General features: G+C 47.9%; 8 protein-coding genes across 8 annotated transcripts; 3 read left to right on the top strand and 5 right to left on the bottom strand.

Moving 5' to 3' along the window:
* The first annotated feature begins 522 nt into the window (after nucleotides 1-522).
* Nucleotides 523-1,999, top strand: CNE01610 (expressed protein). The gene is made up of 5 exons (XM_024657191.1): nucleotides 523-875; nucleotides 942-1,188; nucleotides 1,245-1,578; nucleotides 1,650-1,828; nucleotides 1,908-1,999. The coding sequence occupies exons 1-3, from the start codon at nucleotides 595-597 to the stop codon at nucleotides 1,557-1,559; spliced, it is 843 nt and encodes a 280-aa protein (XP_024512959.1). The 5' UTR covers nucleotides 523-594; the 3' UTR covers nucleotides 1,560-1,578; nucleotides 1,650-1,828; nucleotides 1,908-1,999.
* Nucleotides 1,942-5,093, bottom strand: CNE01600 (conserved hypothetical protein). Its single transcript, XM_024657190.1, has 4 exons — nucleotides 3,558-5,093; nucleotides 3,340-3,500; nucleotides 3,096-3,290; nucleotides 1,942-3,039 (listed from the first exon to the last, which is right to left on the bottom strand). The coding sequence occupies exons 1-4, from the start codon at nucleotides 4,713-4,715 to the stop codon at nucleotides 2,196-2,198; spliced, it is 2,358 nt and encodes a 785-aa protein (XP_024512839.1). The 5' UTR covers nucleotides 4,716-5,093; the 3' UTR covers nucleotides 1,942-2,195.
* Nucleotides 5,094-5,096: 3 nt separating this feature from the next.
* CNE01590 (conserved hypothetical protein) lies at nucleotides 5,097-7,034 on the bottom strand. Its single transcript, XM_570777.2, has 4 exons — nucleotides 6,392-7,034; nucleotides 6,260-6,334; nucleotides 5,787-6,194; nucleotides 5,097-5,726 (listed from the first exon to the last, which is right to left on the bottom strand). Exons 1-4 carry the CDS (start codon nucleotides 6,904-6,906, stop codon nucleotides 5,399-5,401), a joined length of 1,326 nt encoding a protein of 441 aa, XP_570777.1. The 5' UTR covers nucleotides 6,907-7,034; the 3' UTR covers nucleotides 5,097-5,398.
* Nucleotides 7,035-7,169: 135 nt separating this feature from the next.
* CNE01580 (expressed protein) lies at nucleotides 7,170-9,887 on the top strand. Its single transcript, XM_024657189.1, has 5 exons — nucleotides 7,170-7,918; nucleotides 7,979-8,222; nucleotides 8,286-8,682; nucleotides 8,740-8,896; nucleotides 8,957-9,887. Exons 1-5 carry the CDS (start codon nucleotides 7,340-7,342, stop codon nucleotides 9,353-9,355), a joined length of 1,776 nt encoding a protein of 591 aa, XP_024512838.1. The 5' UTR covers nucleotides 7,170-7,339; the 3' UTR covers nucleotides 9,356-9,887.
* On the bottom strand, nucleotides 9,366-10,370 carry CNE01575 (hypothetical protein). The gene is made up of 4 exons (XM_024658517.1): nucleotides 9,866-10,370; nucleotides 9,639-9,761; nucleotides 9,521-9,577; nucleotides 9,366-9,473 (listed from the first exon to the last, which is right to left on the bottom strand). Exons 1-4 carry the CDS (start codon nucleotides 10,017-10,019, stop codon nucleotides 9,412-9,414), a joined length of 396 nt encoding a protein of 131 aa, XP_024514368.1. The 5' UTR covers nucleotides 10,020-10,370; the 3' UTR covers nucleotides 9,366-9,411.
* Nucleotides 10,371-10,997: 627 nt separating this feature from the next.
* CNE01570 (hypothetical protein) lies at nucleotides 10,998-15,606 on the top strand. The gene is made up of 5 exons (XM_024657188.1): nucleotides 10,998-11,617; nucleotides 11,668-14,425; nucleotides 14,475-15,098; nucleotides 15,147-15,195; nucleotides 15,244-15,606. The coding sequence occupies exons 1-5, from the start codon at nucleotides 11,238-11,240 to the stop codon at nucleotides 15,426-15,428; spliced, it is 3,996 nt and encodes a 1,331-aa protein (XP_024512836.1). The 5' UTR covers nucleotides 10,998-11,237; the 3' UTR covers nucleotides 15,429-15,606.
* Nucleotides 15,567-17,938, bottom strand: CNE01560 (glutathione-disulfide reductase, putative). The gene is made up of 12 exons (XM_570771.1): nucleotides 17,674-17,938; nucleotides 17,573-17,618; nucleotides 17,416-17,495; nucleotides 17,340-17,353; nucleotides 17,259-17,268; nucleotides 17,057-17,206; nucleotides 16,623-17,005; nucleotides 16,186-16,573; nucleotides 16,043-16,130; nucleotides 15,846-15,984; nucleotides 15,734-15,793; nucleotides 15,567-15,677 (listed from the first exon to the last, which is right to left on the bottom strand). Exons 1-12 carry the CDS (start codon nucleotides 17,715-17,717, stop codon nucleotides 15,640-15,642), a joined length of 1,440 nt encoding a protein of 479 aa, XP_570771.1. The 5' UTR covers nucleotides 17,718-17,938; the 3' UTR covers nucleotides 15,567-15,639.
* Nucleotides 17,939-17,959: 21 nt separating this feature from the next.
* On the bottom strand, nucleotides 17,960-19,780 carry CNE01550 (hypothetical protein). Its single transcript, XM_024657187.1, has 8 exons — nucleotides 19,519-19,780; nucleotides 19,431-19,465; nucleotides 19,324-19,371; nucleotides 19,211-19,267; nucleotides 19,076-19,158; nucleotides 18,794-19,023; nucleotides 18,174-18,741; nucleotides 17,960-18,076 (listed from the first exon to the last, which is right to left on the bottom strand). The coding sequence occupies exons 1-7, from the start codon at nucleotides 19,640-19,642 to the stop codon at nucleotides 18,398-18,400; spliced, it is 921 nt and encodes a 306-aa protein (XP_024512835.1). The 5' UTR covers nucleotides 19,643-19,780; the 3' UTR covers nucleotides 17,960-18,076; nucleotides 18,174-18,397.
* Between the last annotated feature and the right edge of the window lie 160 nt (nucleotides 19,781-19,940).

Genomic DNA, 19,940 nt, shown 5'->3' with positions numbered 1-19,940 from the left:
TAGTCGTAGCTCATTCACACAACAATCACTTGCTTCTTGGTGTCATTTTCTTATCGCTCCATATATTTATTCCCTAATCTTGATTTAAATTGTCTAATCTGTTGCGCACAACTTTCATAACCACATCGTCTAGCTTTTGACATTCAAATATCGCTTTGAATCGACTTAGTGTCTGATTCTAGCATCACCACAACTGCTACTGCTAGCTGCTTTTATTATTATTTATTAGTACTCAATGTAACAGTAGTATTGTAGTAGTCATCTCAATAATAGAGTAAATAGATTATTGCACGACCTTATAACCGTATACGATTTCTGCTATCCTTTATTCAGCATGTGGATGTAGTTACTACATGTACATATTCTCAGGTTGCTTCTTATCCAGCTAGTATACAAGTACTCGTACAGGAATAATGATGGTTGCCACTGCATGATGCAAGAACAACGACGCTCACACCAGGAGAGAAGCCTAATAAGGTCCGGTGACCGGCGTTTGTCGTTCGTCGTTTGTCATTTGCCTCGCCGTAAATATCAATTCTTCAAACCTTCACCCCTATATATTTATCCTTTATCTTCACTTCCATTCTCACAACAATGTCCTCTATATCACGCACAGTAGAGTGTTCTTTCAGAACTGCAACCCGCTCAACGCCGCGGATCCGTCCGACTTTCGCATCTTCCTGCCGATGCCTTACCCGCTCGAATAATATTGCCGCTGACATCCAGAGTCGAACATTCTTCTCTTTGCCGGACCTCACAAAGATTGCCAGTCTTGTGCCAGGACAAGGTCAAGAAGATACTAGCGAGAATGCTCGAGCTCAAGGAGTCGAGGTTGACGGTGAAGTGCAACGGTATCATGCCAGGAAGATCTTACCGTATGTGCTGGTCGTGCGATCATATGTCCGAGGTCTTTCTTTTGCTTAATCAGACAAATTTTGCAGGTATTCCCAGGCTCAGCTGTATTCTTTAGTTTCAGATGTCCCGTCTTACGCATCTTTTATTCCTTTCTGCAAATCCTCAACTGTCCTTGCGCCATCTTCACCTGGCTTCTCTTCGACAAGAGAATGGGTAGGATGGAAACCGGAGGATAAGCCGTTCGAAGTGCTGGCAGAACTAGCGGTCGGATTCGGAGGATTAGAAGAGAGATATGTCAGTAAGGTCGTAGGCAGACCATACGAGAGTGTTGTTGTGAGTGTGTTCGTTTGCCCATGAGAATCTGCCTTCTTACACGCTTGTGTCATCAGGCGACAGCTTCAAATCAGACTCCTATGTTCAAAACCCTAACAACATCTTGGACTTTCAGCCCCGCTTCATCAATATCCCCTCATCCATCATTTGGCAATCCTTCATCTGATTCTTCGAATTCACGAATCCCGAATTCCGCATCGCCTGCAGACCCCACGCATGGTCCCAGCTTGTTGACCATTGACTTAGCCTTCAGCTTCCTCAACCCTTTACATAGGATTGCCAGTCAAGCGGTGTTACCCAAAGTTGCAGAAAAAATGGTCGAAGCTTTTGAAGAAAGATGTTTGAAGGTTTGGGGACAAGGGAAGCAATGAGTATAGCAGATGGTACAATGTATGTGTGTTCTATCGTTGATTGAGACGGAGCTTCACGTTAAAGATACGTAAACGATGGGCGTGAAGCAGATTTCATAATTCTTTGGATATACCCATGACTCAGTCACCTAACAACGTTGGCCACTGACCTCTGGGTTTGGGTGATGAAGTTTTCAAAAAAGGAAAGCTACATGAAACCAGCATGATCCCATAACCCACATCATACACTGCTGGTACCACAAAGAGTGAACAAAAATCTACACAAACAGGTAAGCAACCCCTGCCGCAGATACCCACAGATGAACCAGTCTGTTGCGATTATTCCCAACTTACATTTCGTTTTGCCAGTGCTAGAAAACGAAGCGAGGCCACGTTTGTTATATAGCAGAGATATTGCATAGTGAGAACCTGTGAAGATGTATTTTCGTATAATCCCCTATACCTACTGTACAACGACTCCATCTACATACTGACACTGTACATACACTGCCTATCCCAAGTACCAACCTTCCTCCCATCCCTACCTTCTCTCCCTTTGTAGCCAAACCTGCTTCACTTTTTCCGCTAGCGCTCTCTCCTCCATCTCGCACCTCAATCCCGCCTCGCGTACGGACCTCAACTCCACACTGTGCGCAATCATCTCGATATTTTTCCATGTGTCTTTTCCGCCCTTCCCATCCAAGAGCGGGCAGAGGGTATGGCACTGTTTAGGGATCTTTTCTGCGACTTCGGGATTGACGTTGGTTGACCAGTCGTTAGGGAGGTCACGTCCGCCGAGGATGACGTGTCCGTCCGGCACTCGGCAAGGGGGGTAGTACCTCCGTTAGAAAGGCCATTAACCGGTTTGTCTTTGCTATTAGAGGTCTTTTCTTTGTCCTTGGCAGATGAGGATATACCTGACATGGACATGCGACGAAACCATTTTTTGTCGCTAAGTTCCTTTTTGAGTGGTGGTCGTGCCGTAGACTCATGCGCTACCCCATTTGCGGGTGTATTGAAGCCAAGTTGGCGATCAACGCGGGAGCCAACACTGCTGGGTGTAGCGGAAGGTGACGAGACTGGCGAAGCCAATGACAACGGCTTTAGACCAGGTACAGAGACTGAAATTGACCCCGAACTCGAGGCGACTTCCTCTTCCTCTTCCTCCCTTACACCATTCACAGTCCTGACATTATTCAGGGTAGCTGAGGCTACCGGCGCCATAGCGGGAGCTTGTCCATAACCATCAGCATATCTGACGCCCTCTCCAACGGGCTCAAATACTCCATTGGGCTTTCGCTTTTCCACTTTCAAACCCAAGTGTTCGGCAGTGATGCCCCGCGCCTGATAAAATAAGACATAGCCTTGGCCCTGGGTGCGGTTACCAAGCCAGTACTCTAGCTGATTTTCCTCAATGGCCTCAATATTATCGTCATCACACATGACCCAACGACCAGAAGGCGTTCGCTTGACCGTTACATAATGGCCTTGAACAGGACCGCTAGTTTGAAAGGTGAGCGACAGTGTATTAATAATAATACTCAAAGTTTGACATACTTTCCAATGTGCACCATAATCGCCACAAGGTCATAAATTTGGTCGGGGTTTTCACAATTATCTGTTGTGTTGGGTGGGATCAGAGTCGTGGGATGATTTACCCGGTAAAACAACTTGATGGCTCTATAACTCTCATTGTGGGCAAATCTTTTCAGATGGACAGCTAAGATAGGCGGGAGCCGTTTGATCCTAATGCTATAGAAATGGATCAGCGATGTTATGGCGCTGAACCTGGCTCACTCACCTTCTCTTCGCCTCTTGATGACCAGAACAGGACTCGCAAGAGAATTTCTCCCTTCCGGACATCATTTCGTCTGAGGAAAATTGGCGGAGGCAGGAGGTGATAGAGCAGTGCTGCTCAATATCCACAGACAAATCAATGAATTCTTCGTCTCGAGAAGATATCTAGTAAGGCACGTGCGTAGTCAGAAAAGTTCGAAGAATGAAGCACACGCAACTCACTGTTTCGCAGCTCAGACACTTTGTCTCACTGGTAGTGATACCTTGAAATAGTGCTTCGACAAATGTCTTTGCCCAGGGCGCAGTCATCTTCGCCACTTCTTTCCCTTGCGCTCTCAATTTTTCATTGACAGCGTCGACTTCTTTGGCGAGAGTGTTGACTACAACACTGAAGAATTCGTGTGCATCATGTTGATCGTCGTTGTTGAAAGATGGCGCAGAGCGCTTGACAGCATCCATGACGTCGTTAGGCTGGACAACACCCCAGCCAAGCTGACCTGCTCGCCAAGCACCTGTTTCACGAAATGTGGAGGGCGGTGGAAGGGAGGCAAGTTTCGAAGGACCTGAAGACTGAGCGTTCTGGCCTTGACTCTGAGTTTGCTGCGACGATGCTGAAGTTGATTGAGCGGGCTGGCCTTGATTCGATGAAGAGGCTTTCTCAGGCACCTCGACACCCGAATCATCCACTTTTTCCTCTTCGGTATACTCAATGAGAGCGCCTTCAGAGTCCTTCGTCTGACCCTTGCCTTTGATGGGCATGTGAGGCGGAGAATGTGAGAAATAGTAGAAAAGCGTCTGGAAAGTCTGGAACAATGTAAGAGGCGGGTCATTGTCCGATGCAGGCGTTCTGACCAGCAGAGGATCGTCAAAATTGGGGAAAGGGTTTGGTAAACTTGGAAGTGGTTCGGGCTGGCTGGCTTGAAGGGTCGCCAATGTCGGAGCGGATTGTGCGGAAGACATTTTCCGACCCATCCAATTCCTTTTTTCCTTTCCGCCAGGAGTCATTGAAGTATTCGCCTCCTGCAGGGCAATGAAAGCCCTATGTTCCTTATTTAGTCTAATGGATGGGTCCCATCCCGGAACTGGGCCATCCCATTCGACGCTGGGATACCTTTTTTCCACCTGTGAAGGTCCAATCGGTCGCCGAGGCGGCAGGATATCGGGATAAGCTTCCACGAAATCGCGGAACGTGGAACACGCGTATAGAGCTTGCAAAACTGAGTTGCAGAAGCAAGAGTTGGAGAAGTTTTCTATCCCCCACAGACGCTCTTCGTCGGCGTTTGCGCGCGGTAGCAAGGATGCATCGGTTGGATCTTGATCACCCTCTGATGCAGATATGCCCGCGTTTTTGTTACCGACAAACTTGCGGAAAGCCGACATTTTGATTGGAACAGATTATCAATTATCAGTTAGGAAGTGCAGGCTATCTTTTTACGCGCCAGATTGCAGAACAAGATGTCCCAAGAAGCGCCGTGGTGTGGAGATTGTAAGGGAGGAGATGATGGGCGACAGGAACGAGGACGTGGCTGTCTGGCAGAAGTCCGAATCGCGAGCGCGCGAGGGAATAAGCCGCTCGTAATTAAGTCGGCTAAGAGGGGAAAAGCGAGTAAGGATTGCGACAGAGGGGGAGGGGAGGGTGGCGAATTTATACTATGAGAGAAAGCTGCGGAAGAGGATGGAGGAGAAGAAAAGGACGGAAGAGCAGAAAGGGGTCACAAATAGCGAGGGTGCATCATCGGCCCGGAGGATCCTCGCCGCACGCGGCCCAACGAGAATCAAACAATTCTCCGTTATAATTACAAAATTCCCTAATCAGATCCTCCACGGCATTACAATTCGGCTCAGCCGTATTAAGTTTTCCTTAATTACGCTTTGACGTAAGCCCGCTCGGGTCACCTGCTGTGTCCATTTCAAGAACCCCGCCCCAAAAGAAAGGTCTACTGTGCTATTGTGCATCCAATTATTACCATCTTCGGCCACCAGCCCACATTTTTACACTATCGTATGGCAGTATGGCAGATGATCAGTTCGGAAGATGACATGATGCGTATATGCTGATACCCCTATTGCCCATCCAACCCCTGCTTTCTCAAATTCTCGTCAATCATCTCCTTGAACTGACTGACAATTGCACCCTCTTTCTTCATCCTCTCCTCCCGCTGCAGCTTGAGAATCGCCCTCTTCTCCGCTTCATTGATCACTTGGTTCTCTTTGCGCATGCGAACTGCGTTCATGCGTTGGTGACGAGAACCCGACATGACATAGCCAGAGGATTCATATACCGCAATTTGTTCAGAATCGAGACCGATTTCACCTCGTCGGGGAATTCGTTGACCAGATTCGGCATATGCCATGATAGCTTCTCCTTCACCGGGAAGCATGTTGGCGAAGCTAGTAAAAAGGATTAGTATATGTAAAGAACACGCCAAGCTAGAATTCCATGCCACTCACGCGGATCGGCCCCTTTTTTCATTGATTTCCTTAGGCAACTGTGGTCCAACTTCAACATCGTCATCGTCGTTTTCAACGACTTGTTCCTTGACTGGCGCAGGGATAACTTCCTTTCCTTTCGACTGCCTCTCATGGCCTTTTTCGACCCACTGGTCATCGTCCGTCTTTTCGCTCCGGCGCCTTTTTCGTCTTTCCCGCTCTTCGTCATCCGAATCATGCCTCCTTTCTCTCTCCCTGTCTTTCCCTCGGTCTTTTTCTCTCTCCTTTTCACGTCTTCTACGTCGGCGTCTTCGTTCTTCTTCAGAATCAGTCGAATCAGAATCGGAGTATTTGGAACGTTTTGACCGTTTTGATTTCGATTTGCGAGAAGATTTGGACTTTGACTTTTTGCGTTCAGCTTCAATTTCACTGGTTGCTATTAGCGACTCTATTTTGATATGTAAAAATGAATTAAGAAGAAAGAAAAAACAAACTCTTCATCACGATGCGGTCCCTTCGGAGATGCAGGCCAGATTGAGAATGTACTGTCATTGCGCTCTTGCCTTCGTCTGCGGAAACGGATTAAATAAGCCTGATGGGGTCTTATATAGCCAACCATAACTCACCTCTCAAAGTCTATAGGTCCATTGAATCTTGGAGGAGGGTTTTGCCAGCTTCCTCTGAAAACAGGAGCAGCTCCACCTGATCCGGGTGGTCCACGCGGGATATCATCGCGTCTCCCATAGCCATACCCATGTCCAGCACCTGGAGGACCAGATGGAGCCGGAGCTGACCCAGTCATGTCATGCGAATGGTATGGTTGATAAGAAGGGGAAGCACGACGCTCTTGGTGGGGTGGTTCGTCCCGTTGGCGCCCGTCATTGCCGTCTCTTCGGTCTCGACGGTCCCGGTCATAACCGCTATCCTTCCTGTCTCTCTCATATGCTCTATCACGGTCATCCCTATTCCCTCTTTCCATGTCGGACCTCGACCCAGCTCCGTCATCCCTTGATCTGCGCTCCATTAAGCTTTTCTTGAGCTCGTCTTCTCGAGATGGTAATTCTGCAGAGGACGGTGGCGGCAGTCGCTGTTGAGCTGCCCCGGGAACCAAACGCATGCGAGATGGGTGAATGGTTGCCATTTGTGTGTAACTCAAAAATAGAGTGTGGCAAAGCTTTTGAGATCGTAAAGAAATGGACAGTTGGATGTTATATTTGTCCGTTGGAAGAACAGCAAGCTGCAACAGCAGGTATATGGAAGTGGTGTAATGGCAGCAATAGTTAAATAAAAGCGGAAGCAAAATTTCAGCATTCAAAATACAAATTACAGCAAACACAGCGCGCTCATTGTGTCCCGATCTGTGTGCGTTCCCTCGTTTTCTCATCGCTCTATTAACCTCCACCACCAGAGCTTGACTGGCAATGATAGCCGGCTGTCCAGTCTATCAAGACGAACGACACTGGCAGAGACAAGAGTCCGTAAAGTGACGGCGAGACTACACCTCATCCATCTCTCGCCCAATTACAAGTTAAAAAGGCCCTGTAACCATCGGCCACAACATCAGATAACAAATAATGGCCCAATCTAAGAATGACACCGTTGCCGTCTTGTCGGCCTTTATCACCCTTCTTCGCTCTCCTTCTCCAATCACGCTGTCCAATCGAACTCTACTTGGCGCCATCACGCATTTCTTTTCCTCCCTCAGCCCGACTCCTCTCAAAGAGTTCATCTTAGAGCTCATATCCTCACAATCATTATGGGATACGCCCACCATATCAACAGCGGACGTCAGGGACGCCATTAGGCTCTCAGTCTCTGCTGTAGTCGACAGAATCAACGAGGAAAAGAAAGATGTTTACTTTTCTCATTATAGGACGACAGCCAAGGCTAGAAGCTGGCTTGCACATGTCTTGACGAGCGTATTATCCTCGTCCAATGACTCCTCCAGACCACTGCATATCTTGGTAGGAGTCTTAGAGGGTTTGGATGACGTGCAGATGGTAGACTGGGGTCATTCCAGGGTCAAACTGGAGGAAGAAGTGATTCTCCGGCTAGCAGGGTGCATCGACAAAAACCTGGATGACAATCTGCTACTTTTCTGTACAGCTATACCTCATCTGGATGCAAAGAGAGCGGGTGTCCTGGATATATTGGTCAGTATCGGTTCAGTCATGTTTAAACGAAGAAAGTGCGCTAAGAATAAGGTCGTGCAGAGTCTAAATGCTGAGTTGGAAAAACATTTTTACACGTTGATCGATCAATCACAAAGAGACAGTCCAAATGGCGTGGATAATCTTGCCATAACGTCAAGAGCCTTGGCACGTTCGTTCGTCATTCTTGATTCAGGAGGGCCATCAAGCAGAGGTCATCTCTGGGATGCCCTCAGCAGATTCTGCTTAACCATTCGGGACATAGGGGGCCAACTTGAAAAACAACTGTCTGAACAAACAGTTGATGGTTAGTCTAGCCATTAGCTTATTACGAAAAAGCCGAGCTGATTTATTACGATATATCTTCTAGCAACCCCGACTCTAGAACATCATAAATCAGTCTTCTCATCTTTCCTTCTCCCCGCCTCCGCAATTATTGACATTCTCGTTGCCAGAGTCACTTCATCTGAGAATGAATCTCCGGCCGTCGATCGTGCGGTAGAGCTGCTTCTCGCCTTAGCGTCCTTCGCCTACCTCACTGATGACAGTAAAGGTAGTTTTGAGAATTACCACCGCATACTGTTTGGGTCACTCGATATCGTATCAGGGAAAGGTGGGGTGCAAGCTGCCGAAAGGCTCTTTGCCCTTTTGGGCCAAGAGGATCCATTATCAGACGGGAGAGCTGCATTTCTGTTGCTGTTAGGAGATGAGTTGGTTCATCAACTTGGTCGTCGCTCTATTGATATCCTATTACCCCTCGCGGAAGAGTAAGCTGAGCCTGCCCTCATGCTCATATTGAATGTTATTAGACTGACATGATCTAGGCACTCGTACAGATACCAACACCGTCCTAGTTTCGAGGCTGCACATACGTTTTTCCTTTCCCTTCTCCGCGCTTCAGCGGCCACTTTCGGCACATCAGCTTCGCAAAGCGATTTTTTCGATATCCTATTGCCCAACTATCTTACCATTTTGATCAAAGTATGTTGGCGTGACATTTTATTTATTTATTTTAAAAGTTATTATGCTTACTGCGTATAGCAAATAAACTCGGGGAACATCAGTGATAATCAGTTCAAAGACGCTTATCCCATGATCACCTCTTACGCTGCTTTGCGAGGCCCTTCGTCTGTTTCGCTTTGCCGACTGTATATGTCTCGTCTTTCTCCTTCCCGCGCAAGCCGTCAGGTGGCCATTCGTCTGGCGCCTTACATCCCAACATGCGATTTACCAGCGTACCTCGACAGCATATCCACTGCTATCCAAGAGACACCCAGGGGCTCTGAAGATAGATTGATATTGATGGAGGAGGCGTTTAAAATGGTTACTCAAGATCTTAGAGATGAACATAGAAGGTTAGGGATGGAGTGGTGGCTCCAATGGAAAGCCAAACTGGATGACAAGGAAGGGAAAATGGGATTTTGGAAAGCAAGACTATGATGATGAAAGGACAAGGTGACTATGCATGATGACGAGCCAGACATATTTGCTTTTACTTATCTTTTGCCGGTCAAAGCATCTGCGACGTTTTGCATTTGTCGGGAGAAGAAGCGAGTGACTACACCGAAGGATGAGTAAACTAAATGCAGCGGCAGAAATACTTACTTCCAGCACGTGATGTGTTTTCAGGCGAAGTGCTCTCTCGGGAGGATGTCTCTCCCGCTGAAATAGCGCATTGTTACGGCGGTTGTTTCATGGTGTCGCCAGGTGAAGCTTTACTCACAGCTATTACTGTCACTGGATGACGACAACGAATCCGTTTCAGGTGAACTGTCTGAACTGGAGCTGTACGATGTGCTAGTCCCGGAGCTTTCTTCTGACGCACTACTGCTGCTGGTAATAGAAACTAATAACTTTCGACGGTCAGCCATCGACTCGACCGTCGCCTAGAGAGCTTTCTCTCGGTTGTCCGCTGATAATGGAAATGGAATGGAATGGAATGTAACTTACTTTCGCTGCGATTTGAGCTAGACGATGCACTGTAATTAGAGGTCTCGGTCCCAGATGTAGTCAGGCTAGATGTTGGATCTGTGCCACTACTGTTATGCTCCTTTTCCTTCTTTTTTGCTGTTTTATTCGAAGAACCGAAGAAGCCTCTCATCATCTTGCTAGTATACTGTTGGCAGTCTCATTCAATCAAAGACATGCGAGTACTGAATCAATCTTACATGGTATGCGATCACTGTCAATTCATGACCCTTTGATATGGTAAGTACGGTTTATCAGAAGACGATGAAAGGAACGACCGTAGCTTTTTATGCTACGGAAGTTGTTCGAACGAAAGGAGGTTATTGTTACTGAAAGGACTAAAAAGTAATGATGAGAAAAATGTGAATAGACAAAGTGTTGTCCATACCATTATTTATTGTAGTAGATACTTCATATCTTTTAGCGACGAAGTTGAAATAGAATGCTCACACCAGGAAGACGCATGAAAAATAAGTTAAGCTTCAAGATGATGATGTGGTTGAACAGCTTTTATAATTAGTTACCCATTATTTATTCGTACAATCCTATACGTATTAGTAATAAGATGCCGTTCACTTGTTCACCGCCGATTGTTAATTAAAATAGTATCCTGGCTCATTATTAATGGTCAATGGCTTAATCCTGTTCATCGGCTTCTTGGCAAGCATCATCAGAGGGTCCAAATCCAAGGAATTAATAAGACCGTACGGCATCCAGTTATCATGCATTACTTTATGCACTGCAAATCAGGCCAGCTGTTTCAGCTGAGAGCATGAAAATCTGGGAGAGTTATCTGCAGCACTACAGCTACAGTCGTTACCAGTAGAGCAGGTGGCAGCTGACAGAAAAAAATGGAGGACGGGGACGGGATAACGGAACGTAAACGAACGGATAGGGAGCGTGGTGGTGGAAAGAGGAGGACGAAGCGAGGAGGCGATTATTTAATTATTGATGCGAGGTGGTTCGACTGTTTCGGTCCCTGATGATGAGTGGTGAACGCGAAGCTTTATTAGGCTACATCCGATAATTGTGTGACGTCACTGCTGTGATCAATAGGCCGAAGAGAGAAACGAGGGGTTCCTGTGTCTCATTTGGTGGTGTGGGCAGGTGCAAAATGAGGCCACAAGAGCACGAGACAGTCTAACATCGCAGCGTATTGCTTACACCGTCAGAAGGGGAAGAGAGAGGCACAAATCTACACCATGCGAGCATCCCTGGGCCGCACTGCTGTCTGTTATTGACGTCAACAAAGCAACATTCCACACATCTCTTTTTCACCAACAGTTTACAAACAACTCTTCTCCTGCCCTAATAGCCATCCCAAGGTTAGGTGGTCTAATTCAACAACCATACTATGAGACTTGTCAAACGAAGATCGAAAGCTAGTTTGCAAGATGCCTCTCAGCTTGATTCTTCGAAAACTGGACAATCTTCCCCTTCTATACTGTCGACCCAGTCGAAGGCTGCCGCAGGATCCTCTTCATCATTTACTACCACCTCCTATTCACCTTCATCTACTCGCGCTTCGTCTCCAGTCGAGAAGAGGAACGCTTTGGGAAAGAAGAAACGAGATAAAACAGGGGAAAACAGGTATCCTCCAAGCTCATTTGCCCAAGGACATGGTTGGAATTTTGGGAGAATGAGAAGTTTCAAAGGACGGAATAGGACCTCTAGCAAGGAAGTAACTAGCGAAAGCGAAGCCGAACTGGATGTCAGCCTTAAATGTCCATGCAGGTAAGTTTAGAAATTTTGATTGCCTCACCGTGCAAGCTGACTCTCTTCAGTTTCTTGGATTCCGCTGAGTCTACAAGCAGCGGCTCCCCTTTGCCGCCTCAGTGTGGATCAACCCATCAGCATGTTCCTCCAGCAGTCTTTCCTTGGGACACCTCATCCCCAGTTGCAGTATCGCAAACACCCTCCACATACTTTTCAGATACAGATGAGCTCCAATCGGCAGACTCATCTGTAGGCCTCGCATTGTCTACGGACGACCTGCCCACAGAGTCCCCCTCATGTTTATCGTCGGCCACCATATCTCCAGTACTCTCTCGAAATGCCCATCTTCCATTATCCCCGATGCTTGACGTTAAAGATGATAATGACCTATCAACAAGGCCATTACAAGAAGGGCCACTCAAGAGACTGGCAAAAAGGAGACCGGCATCCATGATACATGATCAACAAGCGACCACAAAGTCGCAAGATGTGGTTACTACTAGGAAGACACGTCAACCTAGGTCGTCCTCAATAAGCTCAGCGACCTACTCTAAACCTTCACCTCCTGCGCCTGCTTTGTCGTCAGGCGTACACATGGAAACCACTCCTTCAATTCCGCCTTTTCCACCACTGTCACCTACGCGCAATACATCTCTCCCTGATGGTGCAGCCCCTGCGAATCAATATTATTTCTCTTCTCTCAATCGTAACCCTTCTACGGCAACATCACATGCTTCAACCTCCTCCGCTGCCTGTCCATCGACGGAGGAATCCGCCCAGTCGGCATTGCTTACAACCCCATCCGATTTGCCAGGAAGGGAATTGCTGAATGACCATGTCTGGTCCAGAATGGGTGTTGAGATGACTAAAATACCATTAGAAAGTGAGGAGGCTTTGTTGGGAGGCACATCACTAGTTGATCAACAGGTTCTTGAGGACCAAGGAATTGTACAAGAGGAGACAAAGGCATTATTAGATTCGCCAGTGTCCAAGGCAGCTTCTTCCAAGACATCAACTCCGGACAAGTCCGGGCGAGTGCTAAGAATCAAAACAAGCAATTTTGATTTTGGTTCGGTGTCTCACAGGGAAATGGGTTCCTCAGAGACCCCCACAAGAAACGACATGTTGAGATCGCCTGTCGAAGGGTTCACGCCTATCAATAACAATGGTTCCCCTGAAGACCATTCTTTCTTCTCCCCCGTGCGTGACAGCACCCCAAATCGGCATAATGCGTTTTTGTTGTCCCCCAGCATTGCATCTGAGTCTGTTTATAGTGTAGGAGAAATAGGTACTGCGACTCCTGCAGTAGTATCTCAGGCTCAAGAAGTACCATTTCCCGCACCCGAGAGGCAAAATATGATTCGGCCAGATGAAAAGCGTTGGGATGAGACGGAGAATAAAAAACCGCAGAAAGACCTACGGAAATCCCCAGAGGATGTCAAGCATGTTCTTGACGCCGGCCGTGAGCCGATGCGGCACTCTTCGAGAATGGCGAGTTCTGAAAACAGCATCAAGGCGGCTGCCCAAACACCTCGACTCCATGAGTTTCCCTATCGCCCTGCACCTCCACCTCCTCATCTCTCAAAGACCGTACCTGCCCAATCTTCTTGGACTTCAAGGCATATGTCGCTTTCATCTAGCGAGAAGCGTCCTGATCCATCAGAACTTAATCCTTGCCAATCGCTAAGAATTGCGACGTCACGAGACATAAACCTTCCGCCCTTGCCTCCTGAACCTTTGTCACCCGCAAAAGGTCACGAAATCCCGATGGAACGATCGCTCAGTTTTGGTGGGATGTTGAGGAGAATAAGCATGGGCAAGAGCCCTGGGAAAAAGAAACAGAAGCAGAGGTCTATCCAGGAGCCTAGCAATGGTCACGAAACAGATAAGGATGTAACGGACCTGGGCTTGAGCGGCGTACCACACCTGAATAGTACGGAGGGTTGCAATTGCAAACCGGCTCTCAAAGAGAGGGAAAGTGTCTACAGGTCTTCACCTGAGATTTTTCCTTCCATGTGTGCGGAGAGAAACATCGATGGTAATACTGGGCAAGTCTTGTCGGCAACGCCTTCGTTACCTGGGCAACGGTTACAAGATGTTTTCAACGCAAGCGGGACTGCAGGAAGAAGTAAATCAATGCCTCCTCAGAAAAGGTCGCCTCCCGCCAATTCGATTGACCACGTCCTTGGTGGATCCTATACCACGTCACCTCAAGGCACTGCCCCTTCATCCCCAGTCTCTAACGACATTGGGCCTTCTGCTTCAGCCACCACCCGCTCCTCGACCGATAATACACCAAAGGACCCGTTTCCTCCCTCCGATTCCCTGCACACTTGGCGAACCCTACTGGGGCCGTACACTCCGCCGGAGCTTCTCTCTTTACCTTCATATTTTCAGCCTCCTCGTCCTTACTCGCCATCTGCCCCCTCCAGCCCACGCCATCGCTCTCGTAACTTGGCATTTGATGAGTCTGAACGTCATTCGCATGAGGTCAGACGTCGTTATCGCCAGAGTTTAGTGCATATCAAAGACGATAATCAATTTGCCTATATGTTGGAAGAGTTTTCAAAAATTGAGAATGATCCAAGGGCAAGGATGGCTTTAGGGGGTGGAATATCGATTGCGTCGTCGTCAGGACGCAATGAAACAAATCACAGTGCAGGAGAAGAAGAAGAAGATTACGATGAGCGGCTGACAATGAGAGGTAAATCTAAGGACGTGTTGGAGAAGAAGGCCAAACAGCAGAGTATAGCGGCATGGTTTGTCACAAGAGAAATCGTTCAGGGAGAAAGCAGACATGCAAAATTGCTAGCCAAAGGTCTTAGGGTAAGTAATCAACCCAAGGTTTTTTTGGTGGTGCTAACATGGTGTAAAGATTGCGAAGGCGGCAGCTGCCAGCAAATCCAAAGACAAGGATGGCACATCCACCCCTGCGTCACCGTTCAGCCGAACGAGTACTGGTCCTACTTCTGAGCCGCCTGAGCTTCCTCCTGCACCCTCTCGCCTTCGAAGTCACTACCGCACTGGCTCAGTACCCTCACTTCTTCGAAAACACCGCAGCTCCCTGGGGGAGCATCAGTCCCAAGCTCCATTGGGACCTATGAGTTCTATGGCTTCATCTCCTACTGCACCTCAGCATGTAGATCCAGCCCTCATCCTCCCGGCTACGAAATCGCAGTTACCGGCCCGTATACCGACATCCATGGCTCTGGCGACATTGTTATCACGCCTTCCGAGTCTCCTCGATCTCTCCCTCAACCTTTCTTCCGCGTTCCTTCATGATGTCTCACCTTATGGCGTGGCGCAGGCCTTCCTGGAAATGGAAGAGACATTGATTAGAGAAGTGGGACAATGGGCGGGGGAAGTGGGCAATGTTGTCGTCAGTGGAGTCACCGAAAGCTTGAACAAGGTCATGGAAGATGAGAGAAAGAAGCGGGGGAAGGGACTAATTGATGAGGAAGACGACCAGAGCGACGAAAGACTGGCGTACTTGGACATTGTGAGTGCACATTGATTGAAAGTGATGAGGTCTAAATGGCTATTGTAGATTTTGATGCCGGTTCAGCGCGCATCGAGGTACAAGCTCCTTTTCCAAGGTAAGGGTCTTATAGCTGGTCTCCTCGTCTCCCTCTGATCTTTCGTAGAATTGTCTACGAAAATCCCTCCGGCATCCACTACCCATCACAAAATTTTAGCAGCCATCGAAGCCTCACGTCGACTCGCCGCTAAGTGTGATGAGTGCCAAGTCATGGACCTGGAGCTGCTTCGAAGGCATGTGAAGAAGAGCAAGAAGTTGAGGCCTGTATCCGTGGGGCCGGGTCATAAGTAAGCACTGTAATTATAAAAAATAGACGGACGACTGTTTGGACTTTCTGAATGTCATTATACTTGTTGCCTGTATTTTATGTGTGTAAGGTAGATGCTTGTAGTAAATAACTCTATAATAATAACATTCATAGCATTCAGCATTGTGGACTGTCAACTATCGCGATAATTGTATGCATTCATTCATCTAACAACTATACTTCTGCTTCTATATTTTAACGAAGGGTAACGAGCTCCTCGGATGAGGTGGGGTCTACCGGTAAGTGAGTCAGCAGCTGCAGTGGGTCGCATTATCTATTGCAGACGTACGGATGGCAACGCAAGCGTCAAAGTCCTCCTTAGTAGCGCCCATTTTGATGGCGACGCCAACTGGGACATTCGTCAGCAATTCACGACTACCGCCTACACAAGAAATACTCACAGCCTTGGAGCATCTCGTCACTGCCTTCACCGATGATGTGAAGACCGACGACCTTCTCATCAGGACCAGTGCAAATGAGCTTATATGCTGTGGGTTGTTTGTGGTCTTCATCAAGCATGGCGAAAGACATAGCACGGAACTGTCGATGACCGTCAGCTCCAGAACCTGGAGCGTCACGTAAACGACGGAGAACTCACAGAGGTTTTGTAAATCTTGATGTTATCGTCACCGAACTTCTCCCTGGCTTCAGGCTCAGAGAGACCAATGGAGCCGATAGTGGGATGGCTAGAGAAGTTGTAAATCCTTCCCGCTCTATCAAGGCCCTACTAAGATTACTCACGAGAAGACGACACTGGGGATGTTGTCGTAGCTCAACTTGTCGTTCTTATATTTCTCGGGGCCGAACAGTCTGTTACTCAACCTCCTTCCAGCAGCAATAGCCACAGGGGTCAATAACATCCTGCCTCCCACATCACCAACAGCGTAGATTCCAGGAACGTTGGTGTTCTGGTAATCGTCAACAATGACATCGCCCTTCTTGTCGTACTTCACGCCGGCCTTGTCAAGGCCCAACTTGGCAGTATCAGCGTGTCGGCCAATAGCCCAAAGAAGGCAGTCGACCTCAATGGGTTCGGAAGAGGAGTCTAAGTGAACAAGAAGAGAGCCAGAAGAAGTCTTCTCAACCTTCTTGACATGAGTTTTCTTGTGAATCTTCATGCCGGCCTTCTCTGTAAGATGATCAGCATCTGATTCACAAAAACGTGAAATAAGACATACCCATGCAAGGAACCAGGACCTCTGACATCATAGGATCAAAGGTCCTCAAAAGCTGGTTGTGCCTAATAACTAAGTGGGTCTCTGAGCCGAGGGTATTGAAGACACCAGCCAACTCTACCGCGATGTAACCGGCGCCGATGACTGCGACCCTCTTGGGCTGAGTTTCGAGTTCGAAGAATTCGTCAGAAGTGATACCATAGGAAGCACCAGGGATGTCTTTCTCTGAAGGGACGGTGGGTCGGCCACCGACGGCGATAACGATGTTCTTCGCTTTCACGGTGTACTTGTCGCCATTGGGAGGCTCGATCGCGACAGTGTTGGCATCGACAAAAGAGGCCCAGCCTTGATGGTGATCGACGTGGTCCTTCTCAAGATTGCTCTCGCTTTATCACAAATGTCGTTAGCAATGATATCGAAAATGACTCTTGACGCACTAAATACCGTTGAGACGGTGGATGTAGGCGTCTCGCTTGTGCTTGAGCTCGGTCCAGTTGAAGTCAGCAGCGAGCTTGTAGCCCTCACCCTCCTTGCCGAAGCCGTATTGGGCAGATTTACGAAGGTTTTCGGCGACGTCTGCAGTATACCTATGGGAATGTCAGTCCTCATGGGAAAATTGATTTGATGGCTTGAACACACCACATGATCTCTGGACGGCACGACAAAGGTTATTATATCGTGAGTTGTTTATTTATAGGGTAGGCTTCATAATAGACATACTCTTGGGCACACAACTGTGATGCATGCATTAGCCTTTATATCATTTGGCAAGGGGAAACATGCTGCTTTAACTCACCCGACGTTCACACAAGTACCACCCAGTCGAGGAGAAACCTCAACAAGACCGACTTTGGCACCGTAAGAACCGGCTCGCCTCTGTTACCAGCATAATTAGTGTCCCTTGAGCCGTGTAGATGGTTCAGATACTAAACAGCTCTAAACTGTACACTCACAGCAGAGGCGAGACCACCGGAACCACCACCGATGACAAAGTAGTCGCTGCATGACTCATCAACGACCTTCACCTGAATGTTCGCCTTCCACGTTCACTCACTATTCGCCGACTTGCTCAGCTTGGGCCTTGTTGATGGGAGGCATTTTCGTGATGGAAGTGCTGACGAAAGTTCTGGTAGCTGAGTAACGGAAAGATTGTCTAGAGGAATTGAAAAAACGGATGGCTGTGGCTGTAACTGCGATAGCTTGTCTGGATGACGGACGGGCCGTACCGAGGGAGAGTCTGGAGAGGGAGTTGAAGGGCGGCACCTTGAATATGTTTCGGGAGGGAAGCAAACTGAAAGCTGAGACGGGATGTGATTTATAAGAACGAATTCATAGAGGAACAAAATGAATGACGAAACTACAAAAATGTCACATTCCAATCTCAGCTGAGATGCTCAACTTATACACATATATTGGGCATTGCGGCTCATCTTTATGCGGCGAAAGCCAAAAATAGTCTAGGAATCCAGGTTATCGATGCCCAATTTTCATCACGCATTACTCGCTTGACCCAGCGCGGTGACAAGCAAGTCAATCAAAAGTCAATCGACTTACTAATAAATGATGTGCAAGCAATACAAGAGTAATATGCAGATGATGCTTACAGTGAACCTTTTTCATAGGTGACTTACATCATCCAGTATGGATATGCTTCACGCAAGAGAACAAAACAGCTCGTATAGCATAACAGAAAATTCATTCTCACGCACGCATGATATACAATCTTGAATTCGTACATGGTGTTCAATCATGCAGTTCAGTCATGTAAAAAGATTGTTCTAATCCTCCTCCATCTTATCGTCTTGGTCTTCCGCCTCTTTGTTTCCCAAAGCTACAAGCCCGTCGAGGAAACCTTTCACACTACTCCCCGCGCTCTCAGGCAAACCAAGTTCCCTCATCATGCCACCTGGTAAGCCACCGCTCCGAAGGGCATTGTCGAGGCTCGCAATGGCATCTGTGAATTGAGGTGCAGAAAGAATAGGGGTAATGTCCTCGGCAGTAGGGTTCTCGGGGAGAGAAAGACCAGGAGGCAGGAGAGGAGTGATGGTGGATATCAGAGCAGGATCGGAAGAGATGAGTGCAGATATGTTAGAGGGCGAAAGCACGTCCGTGAGACGGGCATCTATTGCCAAGTTAGACAACCCTGACAGACTTGGAGTCTATACTTCACTTACCGTCTTCAGGCTGACCAAGGGCACCACCACGTGCCCACTCCGCCAAAAGCCTCGCCATGTTCTTCCTACTTGTTTCAGGGTTGGAAGAAGAGCCGGCATCGGCGTTGGCGTCGGCGTTGGCATCGGCGTTGGCAGCAGGAGCAGGCTGTGGATTAGTAAGACGAGGAGCGCCAGGAGTCGGTGGCCAATCGCGCTCGAGTTGTTGCGCGGGAAGATCGGCACTACCTGGTCTTTGGTATACAATTGAGTAATTCGTCACAGTTGGTTTATCTGACGACCTACTGGTAGGACGGGTCCTGCAAGAGTTCATTGATATCTACTTGGGCTCTCAGATCACCCTCCCTGGACAATCGTTGGAACCAGAACTACTACGCGTTAACAGGGACCGACCATCGCACCAACATAAATTTGACTTACAAAGTACTTCTGGTTGGAACTGGAGAACTTGAGAATGTGAGTCCTTCCAGTGGGATCCTACGCGTAAATAAGTTTCATGAGATCCTGGATTTGCATACTGTCTTAAAACACACCTGGGAAACCTTTTCAAAGGTAGCTTCACCGGGGAAGATGATAAGTTCCTATCATAAACACCATTAGCTACATGCCTCTTTGGGCCTATCCGCCGCAAGTAGCTTACATCCTCAACGCGATTGGTTTCCCTAGATTTCCAAGCTATGATATTTATTTCAGCTCTACTCCATTGATACTATTATATAGCGACTCACAAAGCTGCATCAAGTCGTCTTCCAGCTTCATCTGAATCAGACCCTTCTCGGGTTGAGGGTCAACCCATTTGCTGTTTTCTCGGCGGAAAGCACGTCCCGCGGGAACGGAAAGGAGATATGACATGGTGTTTCGAGTGCAGTAGGATGAGCAACGATGAGATGGAGCGACGACGAGATGGATGCTCAACGACGAATGTAGAGTCAAGAAGCGGAGATTCTATCTCCAGAAGACAATTCAAGAAGGATGCAGCGTCGTGTGTCTCTCTCGTCGGTTGGATACATATGATGGCGACGCGCGGCTCAAAATCATTAGAAAAAATCATGACGTGGGTGTTCTTGGTAATGCAAGCTGGGAGCAATTTCTAATCAAAAATAATTCCGCTAATCAGCCTTTCTGTACGAGCTTGATGTCTGTCACTGGT

This window comes from Cryptococcus neoformans, assembly GCF_000091045.1.
Source record: "Cryptococcus neoformans var. neoformans JEC21 chromosome 5 sequence".
Lineage (NCBI taxonomy): Eukaryota > Fungi > Basidiomycota > Tremellomycetes > Tremellales > Cryptococcaceae > Cryptococcus > Cryptococcus deneoformans.
The sequence above is the reverse complement of the archived record's forward strand: the minus strand, read 5'-3'. Positions and strand labels throughout refer to the sequence as shown.